General features: G+C 36.3%; 4 protein-coding genes across 4 annotated transcripts; 1 reads left to right on the top strand and 3 right to left on the bottom strand.

Moving 5' to 3' along the window:
• Positions 1-6465: 6465 nt before the first annotated feature.
• Positions 6466-10798, bottom strand: LOC116292569 (protein SYS1 homolog). Its single transcript, XM_031699913.1, has 4 exons — positions 10622-10798; positions 10451-10518; positions 9257-9296; positions 6466-7613 (listed from the first exon to the last, which is right to left on the bottom strand). The coding sequence occupies exons 1-4, from the start codon at positions 10784-10786 to the stop codon at positions 7413-7415; spliced, it is 474 nt and encodes a 157-aa protein (XP_031555773.1). The 5' UTR covers positions 10787-10798; the 3' UTR covers positions 6466-7412.
• Positions 10799-10870: 72 nt separating this feature from the next.
• On the top strand, positions 10871-16670 carry LOC116292566 (ATPase WRNIP1). The gene is made up of 6 exons (XM_031699910.2): positions 10871-11632; positions 12905-13099; positions 14079-14308; positions 14720-15147; positions 15774-15853; positions 15961-16670. The coding sequence occupies exons 1-6, from the start codon at positions 10985-10987 to the stop codon at positions 16219-16221; spliced, it is 1842 nt and encodes a 613-aa protein (XP_031555770.1). The 5' UTR covers positions 10871-10984; the 3' UTR covers positions 16222-16670.
• LOC116292567 (uncharacterized) lies at positions 16199-17394 on the bottom strand. The gene has a single exon (XM_031699911.2). It carries the CDS (start codon positions 17349-17351, stop codon positions 16791-16793), a length of 561 nt encoding a protein of 186 aa, XP_031555771.1. The 5' UTR covers positions 17352-17394; the 3' UTR covers positions 16199-16790.
• Positions 17395-17796: 402 nt separating this feature from the next.
• Positions 17797-19405, bottom strand: LOC116292557 (histone H3). Its single transcript, XM_031699902.2, has one exon. The coding sequence runs from the start codon at positions 19385-19387 to the stop codon at positions 18977-18979; it is 411 nt and encodes a 136-aa protein (XP_031555762.1). The 5' UTR covers positions 19388-19405; the 3' UTR covers positions 17797-18976.
• Between the last annotated feature and the right edge of the window lie 19 nt (positions 19406-19424).

The raw sequence follows: 19424 nt of genomic DNA, 5'->3' as shown, positions 1-19424 counted from the left end.
AAATTTTCAGCCTCCATGTCACGTGATCTACCTCATGGAACAGAATTTTTTCCCGCACAAAAACTTTTAAAAAAATTCAGCAGGTTCATTAGCAACCTTAGCCTCACTGCTCCACTTCCTTCCTCTTGCACCTCTTTGTTGCTTTACCACCTTTACCATTCAGCTTTTTTGCCACACCCTCTTGAACCTCTTACTCACTTTACCACCTTTACCCCTCGGCTACCTTTGCACCTCTACCCCACCCATCTAATCCCCTGCCTTTGTCATCCTTAATACCCCTATTGTTTGGTTCAGACAATAAACAAGACATTAATTATTCAGAAGAATTTTAATTGGATAATTTATTCAGGCTATTACAGAGCTATGTGACTTAAGGTACATTGATACCTAACCCTTCAACAAACTCACTAACAGTATACAGGACAGCAAGAGAGACTTCAAGGCAAGTGGCAATACCAAGGTAAGTGGTTCAAATCCCAGGTAAGGTCAAATCTCAAGGAAAAGTTGGACAAGTCAAGCAAGAACACAGCAGCCCACAAGTCAGGATAAAGGTAAGTTAACCAGAATTGAACCCCAAATTGGCAAAGAAAATCAGAAATTGGCTTTAATAAAAAAAAATCAAATTGGCAATAAAAAAATAAAAAAAATTCAAATTGGCCAAAAAAAATATTAAAAAAATAAAAAAATGTGAAAAAAAGCCATAAATTTTGAAAAAATATATACTAAGTCTTTTTGTACTTTTTTTTGCCCCTAGGGTAATTAGACGAAGGTCCCCGAGATCAAAAGTTCAAACCTACCCTCCCCTTAAGGAAAAGTGGCCCTCAACAAAAGTGTTAAGGGCCACCCTTAAGGGTTTGGAATAGGATGAACTAATGACCTCAGGGACAGACCTTTTGATTGGGATTCTAAAGACGTAGGTGTTGCTTGAGTAAAAGACTTGTACTGGATACTGAAAAAGGCATAAAACTGGTGTTGTACTTTGCCAAAAAGATTCCGAAATACAATTGTAGTGCCAAAATGAAATACAATTGTAGTGCCAAAATGAAATTATTGCCAATGCGAATAAGTGATGGTCTTAGGTGAGATAATTGGAGAAATTTAGAATTTATTGGATGTTTAATTATTGTCAACACCAGTTTTATGCCTCATATATACAGCATTAATTGGACCCAGTTAAGACATGGAACTTTTCATCTACTGATCAGATTGAAAAAAGCTGCCTCAAACTGATTAGAGGCTAGCTTGAACATAGCTTTATGAAAATTATCATGTCTCCAATTTGGATGACTGATGTTATACACCCCCGATACATTGAATATTTGATCAATGAAAAGTTCCATGTCTAACGTGAACCTTACCAGTACTAGAAACAAAATAGATTTTGCAGGATTGCAGCCAACCATGGTGTATGGCAAGGTACAGCATGCAGTGTTACTAACAGTATGGCTTTAGGATGGAATCATAGTCAATTTATCCTGTCACTCCAAATCTGTACCATGGTTTACTGAATCCTACCTATTCTGCATTACAGCAAGAGTGACAAATGGTATTTTTTGCTGACCAATCGTTTATAAATATGATAAACTTCAAGGTGGCTTGAAAAGGTATTTTCCAATTTAACCTTGTTTACAAAAAGGTACTTGCAAATTGAATTTTCTAAATGAATTGTTTTCGACCAGGTATTTGCATTAATGTGAATTCATTCCAACATCAGATAAGTCAATTTTTCAAATCACTTTAGATAACCAATCCATTCCCGTGCCGTGGTAATGATACGAGTTAATTTTTATAATAACATTTTCAATTTGAAATCATCTTAACAAATAAATCATTTCAAAGAAAGTACAGAAACCAACTAAGTTTTTAGTATACCATTTGTCATCTCTTGTTGTACTTTTACTTCAAGCAACACCTACGTTAGACTATGAGATGAACACACCAAGCCCTGTTGAATACCGATGTCAAATAATTGGATTTCTTGTTTGTATTTTTTGTTGCAATCAGGTTTTTTTCAACCAGGTAAAATTTATCGAGTAAAATCGAAATGCTAATAATTTTGAGGCTTTCCACATTGGCCATTACGTAAATGGGTAAAAACGATAAAATTGGAGCTGATAAATGAAAAAAATTTGGAGCTGCGAGATAAATTAATTTTTCGTAACAATAATTATTATTATTGGCTAGTTCTAAGAAAAAGCATTCAAGTTTTTATGATTTTAGCTTTTAGCCAAACAGTGTAAAAGGTTGCCAAAAATAAATTTAGATAATAAATTATCACAGAAAAGAACTCTAAACAGGATTGATATGGCGTAGCCATAAAACATCATTCAATATGCAAGTGGCATTTTATGCACAGTACTTCTATCTGATGATTGGTGTGTTCACTCATAGTCCTAACTTAATATTTCACCACTTTAAGAATAAATGGAACCATTTCTAGAGAAACAATTCCACTGATGAGTACAAACACTACAAGCACTTGCAGTTGAGTATGTACAGTGATACAAAAGTAATTTAGACATTGCACCTTCCAAACAACATCCTCTGGTTAATTTAAAAAAATGGATAACCAAAATACAGTCTACCATATTTTGTATAGTAATGTAAGAGAAAAGCAATTGCATGACAAAAGAGGACATTGGAGGAAAATACAAAACTTAATGCTGGTAAATTATGCACTTGACCTACCGTGTTGAAGGGCGTGAACAAGGAGTGCAGAATACAGCAGGCAAATCTTTATTAAAGCATCATTATATATGGTAATCAAAGAAAGTAGAACCACACTATCTCATCAAAAATGTTCAATGGAGAAATTGAAATAATAGTATAGTAACAATAGTAACATGAAAAATATCAAATGCAGCCGATTGGTCATGATTTTGATGATCACGACAAGTACAAGATAGTGGGGTTCTACTGTATCATAAAATGCATCAATGAGAATAACAATCATCATGATGTATACAGTATCCTCTCACTAACTATGGTTGCAAAACTACTAAGAAAATCAATGAGTCAAATAGAAAGCCAAAAAGAGTCTTAATTTTTCCCGTTTTTTAGAAAAATTTTTAGTACAGCAAGAGCATACTGCACAGACTGTAAACATGTTCAAGTGTTTCAATATCAAACAAAGAAATGGTCTAGGAAAAAGCTTTTTTCCAAATGTTGTGATTCTGTGAATTTGATAAATCTGAATGGAAAACCAAAATGAAAGATGGAAAAAAATAAAATGAAGGATTTAAAGTAATGAAAATTATCTGACCTCAAATGCAAAATACTTGACAACGCATAAACACTTGCTACTGAAAAAATTTGAAAGTCCTTTGAATAGGATACACAAAATTTTGAAAGAAACTTTTTCATATGCATCAATAATCAATCAAGTGGAAAATGAATCAATCAATGGGAGACAAATAATCAAGATCAATAAATATCAGTCAAATGAAAAAAAAGGCAATGGAAATCAATGATCAATCAAATATATATCATAATAAGTAGAGTTGATCCAAGCCAGCCAGTCATCAGGTCCAAAGGAGACATTATATGTGCATAAGTTACCAGCATTTAGTAAATTGAAAGAAAATTTACCAATTCTTAAAGTGGTGAAAACAAATCTACATACAACACAGCATTATATGTAGATAGATATAATATTAAAGATTATTCACCAAAGACAAAAGTGAAGATCGGCAAAGATTTACCAGAAAAAGTTTGGTAAATACCAACCATAATCCACTCAATCTATGATGAATAAGTATTTAGTAGAATTACACAGGTGAATATCAGGAAAATATCAAAACATACCAACCAAATGGCACAATCAATTCAAAGGAAATCGTTTTCACTTGTGTAATCTTACTAAATAACATCTAAAACTACCACTTATAGATTCAGCTAGCCTTCGTATCCTTGATGAGCCAACTAAAAAAACAATAAAAGTGTCAGCATGATGGTCCTCCAAGGTGAGCAAAGCCCAAGGGATCATTATTTTTTGATCTGGGAGTAAAATGTTTAAGGTGGCTGACTACTTTGGTAAATAGTAAACAGAAAATTGAAAACTGAAACTTCTGTAACCTGAAATTTGATGCTGATTTGGAAAATGCAAAGAAAAGTGGGGTGTCCCGAGCTTGTTTTTGAGATAATCACTCTGCGTTTGTACAATTTTGGAAGAAAAATAGCGAAAATCAAGCAAAAAAAATCCTAAGACCAAAACTAAGGAAGAAACATGAGTAATTTTCTCCGAACATGTAACTTGCACTATATTTATAAAATACTGATAAAAGTTGTTTTAATAAACTATTGTAGACAATGGAAAAACTTTTTTTCAGGTTCTAAGGTGTGCAAGTTATCGTAAAAATTGAGCACAAAACAAACAAAAAGATTTTTTACATTGTTCTAATGAACAGAATTGTCTTAAACTTTGAAAAATCATGGGATATTACCAGTTATTCCGGAAAATACCAAAAAAAAAAGTCCCAAGCAAAATTTGAGGCTTTTGCCCTTTTGAAGTTCAAAACGCGTATGGTTCTTCAATAAAATTGTGAAGATTATTCATCAGTTTTTGAGTGGGTGCATTGGGGGGTACATTGGGCACATGGGCTCAAATCAAACGTTCAAAAGTAGTCAGCCACCTTAAATAATTATTTACATTATGATAATGAAATGACGGCCATTATTGCATTAAAATTATGGAGAGGTCACTTTTTTGAAAGCAACAATGGATCACTGGCTCAGATTTCTTGTGTGGGTTACCAAGCAAATTTCACTGCCTGCCCCACCCTCCCTGATAAAAAAAATGAACAGTCCTAAGGGTACCCCTACTAAGGAGAATTTGTCAACCACACTCTTCTGCACAAAAATCTTCATGACTGAAGTTTTGTATTGAAATAAAAGCAAATCATCCGTAAAATTGGACTGAATGCTTAAACTATTATTTTTTGAGAAAATAGGGAAAATTTACCAACATAATTTGTAAGGAAATCAAATATTCAAATTTTTGCAGGAAAAAAAAAAGAAAAAAAGAACTTATGTCTAACCTAACTTTGAATTCTTTTTGTGGTTATAGAGTAGTTATAGAGTGTTTTTTGAGGACAGAACAAGAGAGTTTCAAAACCTTTAGCCATGAAAGTCTATCACGTGCAGCAACCAAACAAGAGTTCAGATTTAAATGCTTATTTAAACAGCGAAAAATTCTGGAAAGTCGCAAATGAATTTATACAGGGCAAGAACGTAACCTAATCTTAAAGTTTGTCTAGTCTAGTCTAGTTTTGAAGCCTTTCTTACCGTATAATAGTAGAAGTTTCTGTCAACGCCTCGAAGTTTCACTCGTCTCGCCATCTTGTTTCTTCTTGTCAAAGAGACCCTGAAGCATGATGGGTACACGTGCTCCACTACCACAGGAAGCCCATGGCATCTATGAATCACCTAAATGTATTTTTCCCCCAAAATAATTCTTCAATAAATAATAAAAAAGGAATAAGCAATGTTTCTGCTCATTCACATGCCATCTTAAACTCATTAAAGGAAAAATTAAAGTCAGATTTTTGGCCATTACTGTACCACAGGGATCCCAAAATCCAATGATCGCCAAGAAACGCTTCGTAGAAAGGAAAAAGATCTTTTTTAAAGAAAGCTATATGCATTAGAAAGTCGTTCCATAGTTTTACATCTTGAGCCAAAAAGAATTGGAATTTTTCCATCATTTTATTATAAAAGACGAAAAAGATCAAGTTTGGGTTGCCTGTGGTTTGCCTTGTTTTAAGGTTGCAGTAAACCATAGTTAATATTAACTAGATGTTTGTTAAGCAATGTACAATATTCATGTCCGTGTTGTATATACATAAACTCTCCGCTACGCCTTGAGTACATATACCATATGCAACACATACACAACACATACTGTATATATTACCTGTTTTGCAAATATTACATATCAAGTCCAGTTCACTCAAGGTATGGAGTGAAGTTTGATGTTGAGTCTATGATGTCACAGACTCCAAAAAATAATCGTAAAAATATCATACTTTCGTCCTGAATATCGAGAAAACACTTCATACAGTGATTATTGGACCTTTAAAGAGAATTCTTAGGAAGTTTCAGCTGAATCCAAGTTTGAGCAATTTTCATCAGAGTAGCACTTTAATAAATGACTCTATAGACCGTTTTCTCAAGGTTGCGTGCACATCCAAATTTAAGGAACTTGACAGGCCACGATACCAGAACATGAGTATTATCATGCATAACTATAATTTTTTTTCCAATAAGAATTCATAAAATCGATTATTCTCCTCGTTAATATAAAACTGGCTTCTTAGTTTTACTGAATTTGCGTTTTTCAGTTTTGTGGCCTGTCAAGTTGGATACGCACAAAACCTTGAGAAAACGGTCTATTGTCATACAACACAGCGGTATTCACTGAATGTCAGAAGTGACTATTTACAAAATCCCACCAGCCTGTAAACCCAGTTTGATAAAAATAACAGATTTATTCATGGTATGTTTTCACATCATGATGATTACTGATACGGCAGTCATCTTGAATTCTGTTGTTTTAAGTAAGAGATTATTGGATGCCAAGGGAAAAATACTGGAACATTTATAGACAGCATAACTGTCAGGGTGTCGTTTTATATAACTTCATGTTATCCAATGTAGCTATATGTAAAACACATGGAGGCATATGTAAAACAACAAAGCATAAAATAATATCATTTAGTAATGATAAAAGGGTAAATTTGACACCATGAAAAGGTGAAAAACTTACTGACGTTTCAGATGCTAGTCCTTCGTTGGAGTAAAATAATTTGAAAAGTAACTTTGTCACTTTATGCTTTATAAATATTTCTAAGATTGCTCTCACTGGGAACCCCATAATTTAAGATAGCTGCCGTATCAGTAAAAGGTCTATTTCTTAGAGCTTCATAATTTAACTTTGTGTACAATTCCTATCCTATTTTTTATTAATACAATAATTATACTTTATACACTATACATATTTCTCATTTATCATGGATAATAATGTTTTAATATCATACACAAAATTATTCCCAGTCGCAACAAAGTGGGTTTTGCAAACATCAATCAAGGCATTTCTCATGCCGTTGACACTTGGTCTGGTTTTGATAGGGATGTATGTGTTGCTGAGATCCACAAATTCTGACCCAATCTGAGTAAGAAAAATGACTGGCAACTGATCAACCATTATTTTAAGCCCTCCTTACACTATGAAAGCAGATAGCTACTCAACCGTTGTAATCCTGACATGATTCATATACATATCACCTCTTGGGCAATCCATTACGAAGAATTGTGGAGTTGAAATAGCAGATTCACAGTCTTGTAATAAAAGCCATAAAAAACCCACTTTAAGCAGCCTATCATTAATTGTTTGAAATGCATTTAATAAATTTATCTCAGACAGAATTTCTTGCAGATCCAACAGACACCATGATGGCTCTTAGTTCAGTTCTCATACAGACGAACTCCCCAATAATGGCCATTAAAGCCACCCAAACAATGTTCACAATCCACCAAGTCCAAGACAAAGGGAATCCATAGTATACACAGCACAATAGTAGATGGATGACAAATATTGTGGTAGTGAAGTCTAAACACTGGAAGGAAAATAAATAAAAAAAACAGAAATTAGGAATGAATGTCAAGATCAAATTTTTATCAATCAAAACTCTCTTAAGCATCATTCTAGAGCTTCAAATGTCCCAAATGATATTCTTTGGAGTCAAAGCTTTTATTTACCATTCTTTTCACTGCTATGCACTGATTGAGACAACAGTCGCAACAGGGAAATAGTGCAATACACTGCAGCCAATCAGAGAATATAAAGGTACCGACCAATGTATCTGATTGGCAGAAGTGCATTGATTATTTCCTTGTCGCTACTGTTGTCTCGATCAGCGCGTAGCAATGAAAAGAGTGGTAAGAGGGTTTTCATGACGATAGCACATTTCCAAAATGATACATTAACTATCAACAAGAGAATACGAACTAAGAGAAGGAATCCCCGTGCCCCATCATGAGCACACTTTGATGCAATTTTTAGAATCTTTGATTATATTTTTAGCAGCATTTATTTAAATAAATAAATAAAATAAATGGGATTTAACAGTGGCATGTCTACAGAGTATCTATTCATCCACTGTAATTCCAATTGGAATTTAGGAGTTGATTTATTTGATCACTTGTTTTTCTGCATGGCCATACTGCGCATGCTCTACACTGTTTGCTCATGTTTTCTTTTGTTTTTCAAAAGAACATAAGTAAACAGAAAAGAGCATGTGCAGTAGTGGCAAATGTGATTCTAAAAATAGCATCAAACCCTATCAAACTGTGCCTATGATGGTTACAAGCATGAATACCAGAGATTCCTTCTCTTAGTTCATTTTCTCTTGCTATCAACTAACAGAATCCCTCGCACACTTTCTTTTCTTCAGTTAATTAGCACCAATTGTTTTCCTATTCTCATGAGGAAATATGAAGCATTTTGGTAGTCATGGTAAAATGAAGGCACACAAAACATAGATCACAAGGTTGAGTTGTTTACACCTTATGATATCAAAATTAAACTTTAGAAAATTAGTAAATTTACCAATTAGGAATAAAGTATCACTAAGAACAGACTTTGTTTTGAACATATGAGGCTTGGTTTAGTGATCCGTTGGTGTTGGATCCAACAGACTCGACAGGATCAGGATCAGTATACTCAAGAGCCTAACAGGCTCAACAGCCCAACAAGCTTAATAGCCCGACACGATCAATCTTAAAATAACTGAGGAGAAAGTGCTGCCTATGTAATTACGTCTGCAAATGGTTAGACTTTCAAGTGGCTCGGATGACCACTTTAAATGGCGGTCCCGTCTCTCCACACTCATCATTACTAACCAATATCGGAGGGACATAAAAGAACCACTGAGGACGTAAAGAAACCCTGGCAGTGACCACCCTCAATGCCTACTCTTTATGCTAACCATCTCTCATGCTCGTAAATTGCATAAAAGCAATCTGTCATTCACTTCTCAATGTAAAGCGCCTTTGATCATATTCATATAGAAAAGACGCTATATAAATTCATAAATCATTATCATTATCATGCAGTCTGTAAAGTCCTTCACTGGTCGTACATTAGAAGCGCATTACTTTATATAAGAACCTCCCATTATCATCATCAACATCACCATTATTAACATTAGGTTGTGAATTTATTTTTGTTATCAGAGAAGACTTTTTAAGTAATACTTACTTGTTTGCCTCTTTTAACAATGAACCATAAAGCCATAGCCCTGAAATAAAAATAATATAATACCAGAGATGATGAAAAGTGAAAGGATATTCTTCCATCAGACATATTAATATTTATTACACATTTAGAGTCGATATCCATGTGATAAAGCAGTGAATAAAAACCATATCAGTGAAGTGACACAATATCACTTCACGGTAAACTGGAAATATTGTCATTTTATCGATCCTAAATGTGTAATAAACAAATTATTTCATGTTAAGAGCCTGATATCGTTTTTATTCACCCATTTTCCATATGGTATTACTCACTCACTTGCAGACTCGCTTGTTCGCGATATAAAATAATATAAAAATGAATATCTCTTTTTAAGTGTCTAGTCGTTCTAGTGCTTTCGCACTAATTTGCTGCATATTCTATGCACACACCCCACAACTCACATGTTGATTTTTATGGAGGGAGGAATTAACCAAAGAAACAGAAGAAAACCCTACTGGCAAAGGAGAGAACAAAACATCAAACAAACTCAATTCACATGCGGCGACCACAGAGTTTGAACCAGCAACCCATCCTGTTGGTCTCACAGCGGTGAAAGACGAGAACGCCACCCATGCTACCCATATGAAAACTCGTAAACAAAAATGATATTAAGCTCTTAACATGTGATAACCTCTATTTACAACCATCACTCCCTATACAAAACTCTTCGGTGAGGTTCACTCCATGTGCACTACCACTACACTGTTTAGTTCCAGAAAATATCCACACCCCCACCACGGAAGGAATTTGTGAAAGGGCCTCCCCACCCCCAAGAATTTCCAGTTTTCTTCCATAGAAACTCTGTAATTTTGTTCTTTCTCTGACCCCCCTCCCCTCCAGAATTTCCAATTTCCTATGTGGTTTGGGCATGGATATTTTCTAAAACACTCTAAGAGAAAAACTAGAGAAACGAGAGAAAAACCATATAGTGGCAAAGGAGAGAACAACACATCAAACAAACTCGACTCACATATGATCCAGTATATATATATATATAATCGATTAATAGCATACAAAACGATTCAGAATAAAACTAATTTATTGAACTGAATGGAATAAGCTTACTGTTTGTGAAGACCAATAATTTTATTTTTGTTCGAAATTACTGTGTCGTATTTGTAATGAATAATTGTAAATATTTCAAACATTTCTTACCCAGCCAACGAATTAAGGCAAAATGAAGTTATAAGAAGCTTTCCTTTTAACGTAGAAGTAGTTATTTCCTAGAAAAGAAACCAAAATTAGTGAATGTTTTAACAACATACGCAACAAAATTTTCACCCTTCGTCAATACTATCTACAAAACAAAAACGTCCCAAAAAATACCTTATAATTGAAGAACTGATCAAGAGATCGCATTGAACTTGACCAATAATCAACTAAGTATACCAAGAACCCTAAAGAGAGATAATATGTACACTGTAGAGCGATAATTTGAGAAATTATTAAGACAGGATCCCAAACATATGTTCTGAACTGTGTGGTCGCCATTTTGAAAACGCAGAGAAGAACCGGAAATGACGTCATTACCAGATATTCGCGGGCTCAGCTGATCTAATCTATGGTAATGTTTTGGTTAATGGGGTTAGTTATTTTGGGGCTAAATATTTGTGCTGAAAATAGAGAAATTTTGAGGTGATTTTAGTACAGAGCTATCTATATGTTCCTATTCAATGCTCTTGAGAAATCATGTCGCAATCGAGCGTTGCAGAGTGTCCCATTTGTGCAAAATCTTATCCAATGTCGTCCATCAACCAACATGTCGAAGATTGTCTGACGACCTCAGAAACGTCTGGGAAGGATCCTCGTGAAAATGCCACTATATCAACTCAAATTGAGACCCAAAAGAAGGCAGACGTACGCAAGTCTTCCTTTTTCAGCCCAGGAAAGAAATCAAAAGATTTGGAAACAAATTCACAGGCGAAAACTATCGAAAAGTGTTCTCCAAAACTTCAGAAAAGAGATTTGTCGAATATGGCGGGAAAATCAGACACCTCGCCTCCTGGGAAGAGAACGAAGCTGGAATCAAAAAATTCCAGTTCAACATTTTTTCAAAAAACTAAGGAAAACAAAAACATATTATCAGGTAATTTACCCATTCACAAGAAAATGAGAGTGATTGACATTCCCAAATCACTGACGGAGCCCCCCAGTAAGCTGAGAAGGGAATCTGCCATGGATGACTTTGTGCCACTTGCAGAAAAAATGCGGCCGTGTTCTCTTCATGATTATGTGGGACAGTCAAAGATTTTGGGGAATGGCAGCCTTTTGCGCTCTCTTCTGGAAGCCAATGAGGTGCCGTCTATGATCCTGTGGGGACCCCCTGGCTGTGGCAAGGTAAAATAAACTACTATAATCTCTGATTACGTTTCCTTATGTGTATGTGGTGAGGATCCCTATCACACCATGTTTGTTGCCAGTTTTTCAGCCTAATTTTCCCATTTTTACAAGTCCCCGTGGGCCTTTTCTGAGTTCGATAAACAAGATGCATTGGGGTCTAGATTTGGTACAAACAACACCATATAAGGCATGATGTTTGTACCTAAGCTAGACCACAATGCACTATGTTCGCTATCTCATAAAGGAGGTCTAGGTCTCTCATCGTTCACATACGGTATACCAGTATTCTTGGGGTACATTGTTGTCATAGTTTTTAAATGTCTATTTAAGAAGAGTAAAGAGTATAGATTGCAAAGTTTGAACCACTGTAATTCATCCAATTTACAAACCAAAAATAAGATGATAAGATAAGATAAGATAGATAAGATAAGATCATAATTTATAATCTCAGTACCTTATAACCTGGTAAATACTGGTGTTCCTCTTAGATTTTTGACAACCTACGAGGTACCAAATTCCAGATCTGAAACCCTAAAATGTAGGACAAGCATCCCTACTCTTTTGCAATCGGATTCCCCCCTCCCCCCCCCCCCCCCCCCCCCCCCAAGAGAGCTTCAGTTGGTAACTAAAACAAGTAATCAAACCTCCCCCTGTGATAATGATAATGATAACGACCTTTATTGAGGGAAGCTTTTTCACAAAATTGATTTTCAAAGATGCCCTAATATAATAAAACTAAATATATAAAGTATTAAATAAATATGAAAATAGGTTAAAAAGTTATAAAAGTTAGAAGTAATATAAAATAAGTATACATAAATGCATAAATATATAAATAATTAAAATAGTTATTATTAAAGCTATGTAGATATAGATGATGTATACAGATGGGTAAAGCCCCAAGCTCAGATGCCTTTACAAGTGACCTTATCAGGTTCTGCCCTTACCCTCATAGAGTGAAAGCATTTCACCCGTAAAATAAATAATACCGGTCAACATGTAATAGTCAAATGGACACAAAAGAAAACATTGGAATTAGGGTCTACTAAAGTGTATTAGGCCTAGGGCAAACGTCGAACTTTCCATGCACCGAACTCATTAAAAACAATGGATATCAGGTGATAATGAGACGGCATTCTTTGATGTAATTAAGTTCGGTGCATGGAAAGTTCGATGTTTGCCCTAGGCCTTAGTCTAACATCTATTTCAAAGGTTGAAGCTATGGCCATTTTATGGGACTTAACATACTTTTATATAATGCTTTTTCAGACTTCTTTAGCCCACATTATTGCAAATAATGCCAAGAAAAGTGGTCACTCAAGGTTTGTAACTCTGTCTGCAACTGCGAGTGGTATTAATGAAGTCAAGGAGGTGATTAAAGTGGCCAAAAATGAACAGAAAATGTCGAAGCGCAAGACTATATTGTTCATGGATGAAATACATAGATTCAATAAGTCACAACAGGTATTTATGTTTCTTTTGAAAGGATGCAGGGCTAAGACTAACAGCCGGTTATCAGAAAATGCCTGATCAGAAGTGGATATTTTTCAATCAAGCATGGTCCGCGGAAGGGGTGGAGGAGGTGGACTACAGCCCCCCTCCACCATACTTTTTCCCTTTTCCCATACTAGTTTCTTATATTTTCCAATCTTATTTTCAATACTAGTCTCAATATAAGCCCCATCCCCACTTTTTAGGATACTCCATGGCCCCTGTCAAATGAGGTATGGCCAAGCTAAGTTAATGGAAACTCCTTTAAAACTCAAATTTATCTTACATTATTAGGCTAACATGTGGAAGAAGAAAAAAGAAGTCACACTTTTTCTGATGGAATTGGTGGCATTTCTTTTGTATTTCCATGTTAGTCTTGCATTCAAGACAATTTATCTTGAGAAGTGTCCATTTGGCCAGTCATTGTGAGCAGTGACTGACAAGAGGTGACTGACAAGCAGCTATTTTTGGCCCTAGGATGAATGGAGTGCTCATCTTTCACTTCAGATTAATTCCTTTTTTAAGACAAGGAAATTTGCTTTTGAATTTGCCTCAGTTTTAATTCTATAAAGTTTAGATGTACTACGAGGAACTACAAGGGTAGTATAGCTGCATTAACAGTGCTCGCCTTTTACCAATGCTGCTAGGGTTCGATCCCCATACTTGGTGTCATATTTGAGTAACTTGGTTCTCTACTATGCTTTGAGAATTTTTATCTATTTAAACAAAAATCCATTTCTAGATTCCAGCTGGCTAAGGATTATCAATAATATTTACTCAAGAACTGCAGACCACCATGGGGGGAGGGGCTTAGATGGAAAAAGGTAAAGTGGGGGGGGGGGGGGGGCTACAGCCCACCCAGATCCCTCATCTCCACGGTCCCTGTTACTGATTCTACTACAAAACTACTTGTAGACATAACCCTTCATTCTTAAAACTTCTCTCTTAATAGGATACCTTTCTTCCTCATGTTGAAAATGGTACAATCACTTTAATAGGAGCAACAACAGAAAACCCTTCCTTCCAACTAAATACTGCCTTACTGAGTAGATGCAGAGTCATAGTACTGGAGAAGCTGTCTACAGAGGCACTACAAATGATTCTTCTTAGAGCTGTCAAAAGTATGGGATGTGTCATGGAGGATGAAAGTTTGAATGGTGATGACACGTTGGAACAAGGAAGGTTTGTTAAAATATTATGATGATAATAATGGTGTGGCAGTCATGATGGTCGTAAGTACAATGATCGTTATTACGATGATAGTTGTGGTAGTGACAATGATGAGAACGGTAATGGTGATGGTGTTAATGATGATAGTGGTGGTAATGATGTCTAGTGGTGGTAAGTAGTGTCGATGATGATGGTGATGGTGTTGGCAATAAAGATGATAACAGCATGTTAAGAATTCACATCTACATTTAGTATACTTCACTTTCTAAAACTCTTGAGACCCTGTACCAACTCCTTGAAAAATTCCAACCACCTTCTCCAACCCCTTGAATTTAAAATGAAAGGAAAGAATAGATTATTTTCCTACACTTCAGTATGATGCTGAAAGTTTCATTGTAATCCTTTGTATGTTAACTTCTACAGTGGAGCACAGGTTGTCATAGAAAAGGATGCAATAATTGCATTGGTAAACTTCTGCGATGGTGACGCAAGAGCAGCTCTCAATGGCCTACAACTTGCAGTGCAATCCCAAATTGCAAAAGCACAACAAAATATAACTAAACAGACCAATGGGTTGACTTCTGATGCCGAAACTGGAAAGGAAGACACGAAATTGCATAAAGATTGTATAACAGTAAATGTTTCTCACATCAAAGAAGGACTACAAAGAACACATATACTTTACGACAAGAAAGGAGAAGAACATTACAATATCATATCGGCATTGCACAAATCCATAAGGGGAAGTGATGCTAATGCTTCGTTGTATTGGTTGGCAAGGATGCTTGCTGGAGGTGAAGATCCCCTTTATGTTGCTCGCAGGCTTGTGAGGATGGCAAGTGAAGACATTGGTAAGCTAAATCAATATTTAAGCATAGACATGCAGTCTTCTACACAGCAGCTCTTTGTGAGGACAGTAATAGTGGCTACCCAGATTAATTATAGACATTATGCAACTCAGGCTTTCCACTATTTTGGAAAAATAAAATTTCCTGACTTTTCCCTTAACACACTGTACACTTACCTTACTGCTTACAGTTTGACCACAGAAAGTGTGACTAAGAATCATAATCTATTGGAAGCCTACTCTTGAGTATTATAAACTGATTTGTTTAAAAAGTTTCCGTTGAACTTCATAATTGTCACTGAATTCCAAACGATTTTGTGAAGGCTTACAGAAATTCCCTAACTTTTGGGTTGACCAGTTGCAAAACTTAAAATCAAAATCATTTCCCCGACCTTTAAAAACATCAGAATTTTTTGACTTATCCCTGACTTTGGGAACCCAAACACTGTTGAACACACCATTCCAGTGAGTAGAGTGCATACCAACTATGTTAGAAATTGCACAAATTAGTAAGTTCAGTAAACCTCAGTAAACCTTAGACCTACAAAGCAAAACTTGGCACTAATGAACAGGATTTCAAAATATCTGTTTAGTAACTAGTTTAGCAGTTTAAATGAACTTACTTCATAGGTTTGGCAGATCCAGAGGCCTTGACACAAACTGTTGCAGCTTACCAGGCTTGCCATTTCATAGGAATGCCAGAATGTGACGTAAGTAATAAACACTGATTACGAGCGAGTGTAATTTGATTATTATTTTGTTTAATGCACTTGAATGCTTGCACTCTATACACTCAAAATAAATTAATTTATTGCAGGTTATTCTTGCTCAAGCAGCAGTGTACCTAGCCAGAGCTCCTAAATCCATTGAAGTCTACAGAGCATATAACAATGCAAAGAAGTGTGTGAAAGAATGGGAGGGACCACACCCATCCGTACCTCTACATATAAGGAATGCGCCGACGAAGATGATGAAAAACTTGGGGTATGGTGCTGGATATAAATACAACCCCGACTATGATGAGCCTGTAGAGCAGTCATACCTTCCTCCTGAACTGGAAAATGTTAACTTCTTTTAATATAGATAGAAGTTAGTGGTGGTGGTGCATGGCTTATTCAGGGGTATAGCCAGGATGGGGCAATCCTCACGCTGTAGAAACCAAAACATAGTTGAAGTCACGTGATAAGTTTGACTTGCCAATCTTCAGAAAATGGGTTTTGGGCCCCTCCCAAAGCAAATTCCTGGCTATTCCCATGCATATACAGGGGACTACATAATTTCGCGATCAAGTTGATTTGGCATGCTGTTGCTCTGTTTAATAAATCATAGTTAACTATCAACTATGGTTAAATGAATGTGTATATTAACTATATGTGCAAGAGTAATATGGATTTGAGGTTACAGAGCAAAAGCATTTTGAAGCACTGTCATATAACATGTAAGCTTAGTCGTTAGAATGTCTTATTTTACTGAAACCCACCCCTCTGTGTTAGTCACCGTTGAATAAATAAATAAAGTAAAAGCGAATGTTTGTGGTATTGGAAATCGCATCGTTTTCGCGCTCGCCATAGCATATTGGTTTTGACTTTATTTCATGTGGTGGCTCCTAAAAGAGCCGTTTGATTGTTAAGTAGCGTATGTTACGCTTTAATTCTTGGGAGATTTGGCTGCCTTCTTTGCCGCGGGTTTCTTGGCTGTCTTCTTGGCGGGTTTTTTAGCTGCTGGCTTCTTAGCTGGCTTGGCTTTAGCAGCAGGCTTCTTGGCTGCTTTCTTTGGTTTCTCTGCAGCTGCTTTCTTTGCCTTCTTGGGAGACTTGGCTGCCTTCTTTGCCGGTGACTTAGGCTTCTTGGCTTTCTTGGCGGCCGGTTTCTTAGCAGGTTTCTTAGCAACGGGCTTCTTCGCTGGCTTCTTCTTTGGTTTCTCATCTTTAACGGCCTTGTTCAGTTTGAAGGATCCAGAAGCACCAACACCCTTGGTGTGTACAAGGATTCCTTTCTCGCTCATTCTCTTGAGCGCCAGCTTCAGATGATGACCACATTTGTCCCCGACCTTGTAGTTGCCTTTGATGTACTTGTCGATGGCTTGACGGGACGATCCATTGCGTTCCTTCAAGGCAGAAATCGCTGCTTTTACCATATCGTTGTATATAGGATGCTCAGCTGGCTTTGCTGGCTTCTTCGCTGCTTTCTTTACTGCTATGTCTGACATCTTGAATAGTGGATAAATATAAAATCTTCGAATAACCTAAGACTTTGCTTTACGATCGAATATGATGCACATTGAACGCTTATCCAATATATACGCGGCAAGCGGACCTCCGCGTAAGCACACCCAAGCATTTAAGCACGAATATGGCGTCCTGTTGAAAATGTGTTTGTTTCATGAAGTTAAACTTGATTTTCCTTCGAAGTAAACATTATAATAGCAACCAAAGTACTCAGAAATATAGGCTAAATTATGAAGTTTTATAAGGCTACCTCAGTTTCGAGATATCTTCTACACTTTGATATTTTGAAGCTCATTTATCAAGTTGATCTTAGTTCCATTTCATTAACTCAAAAGTTTGGTACTTTCAAGAGCGAGCGCTTTTGCAAATTGATACAATTAGGACATAAAAAGTTTCTAAATTTATCTAACATTTATATTCCTTAGTTCATTTTGGTGTAGTATTGCTTTAATCTAGAGAAATTTTCATTTTCCCTAAGGTCACAAACACACAAGACCGACCTTCGCCTCACCATTGTGCGTCGTTGACCGATCCCGTACACGTATATATGATTTTCTAACTTTTTCTAGACATATTTTTGATATCGCGGCCATTTATTTCTCGGTATGATTTTTTTTTGGATAAAAAATTATTTAGTCTCGGTTAAAGTTATGTATCCCTGGGTTCCAGAGTAGGTTGAACAGTACAGTTTGGTGAAGTCCAAAGTTTTTGTTTTAACATTTGTCACTCCGAAAGAATTTTTATACAAAGCTGACTAGAATGAAGACAGAGAAGCACTGAGAAGAGAAGAGAAGAGAAGAGAAGAGAATAAAGAAAACCATTGAAAGGAAAACGTAAAAAACATACACAGTTCAGTCTTTATATGCACGTACGCTAGGAAGACTCTGCTAGCAGGGAAGCGCGCTACGAATTGTTTTTTTTAACTTGATTAATAGTTATTACCTTAGGCCTATGCTTAGGCCCTGGCTAAATGTTTCCAGACACCATAATAACTATGCAGACACATGTTTACCGGGCGCATGTTTCCCAGTTTAGCCATGCGAAATACTGTTGCGTGCAACAAATTTTGCTTCCAAGACGCAAAAAAGTTTTTTGCTGTGCGGCAGAAACATTTCATGTTTCCAAGACGCATGGAAAATATTGTTTGAAAGCAAAATTTGTTTAGCCAGGACCTTAGAAGATCTTTTAGGGAGGTGAAACTCATGATATAAACTTCCAAGATTTCGAAAAGAAGCACCAGCAAAATATAAAATAAACGGACAGTTAATATTTGAAGCTTTTGGCGCCAAAACTAGAGTTAAGTAAGCCGTTTGAGAAATGGCGCGCAGAAAGAACTTTCAATATCTAGAGAAATTAATTCAAAACTAATCAGATATTATTTTGTATCAGGCCTCGAGAAAATGATAATTTAGTTTTGCGTAAGACAGATAGTGCTATTTAAGTTTTGCTTGTAAAGAATTGATTCTTTATGACCATGCATGTTATGTATGTCTCATTATCTTTAACTCTCTTTTTTTATCATTTTAATTTGAAGCATATTGATTCAGACTTTTTTGTCATGTGGTGGCTCCTAAAAGAGCCGTTGTTTTGTTATGGTGCTGAGAACTTAAGCTCTCTCTCCACGGATTCGGCGGGCAAGCTGAATGTCCTTGGGCATGATGGTGACTCTCTTGGCGTGAATGGCGCATAAGTTGGTGTCTTCAAACAGACCAACCAAGTAAGCTTCACTAGCCTCCTGAAGGGCCATCACAGCTGAGCTCTGGAATCGAAGATCGGTCTTGAAGTCCTGAGCGATCTCACGGACCAGACGCTGGAAGGGCAGCTTGCGGATCAACAGCTCAGTTGATTTCTGGTAACGACGGATCTCACGAAGAGCGACGGTACCGGGTCTGTAACGATGAGGCTTCTTGACTCCACCAGTTGCTGGGGCACTCTTTCGTGCTGCCTTGGTGGCAAGTTGTTTTCGGGGAGCTTTTCCTCCGGTAGATTTACGGGCAGTTTGCTTAGTACGAGCCATTTTTAAAATTTAGTTGAGTATTTTCGAACTAGATAAT

This window comes from Actinia tenebrosa, unplaced genomic scaffold (genome assembly GCF_029948245.1).
Source record: "Actinia tenebrosa isolate PJP-AT-01 unplaced genomic scaffold, QUT_ActTen_1.0 PGA_scaffold2__45_contigs__length_23673736, whole genome shotgun sequence".
Classification (NCBI taxonomy): domain Eukaryota; kingdom Metazoa; phylum Cnidaria; class Anthozoa; order Actiniaria; family Actiniidae; genus Actinia; species Actinia tenebrosa.
This window is presented reverse-complemented; position numbering and strand designations above follow the sequence as displayed.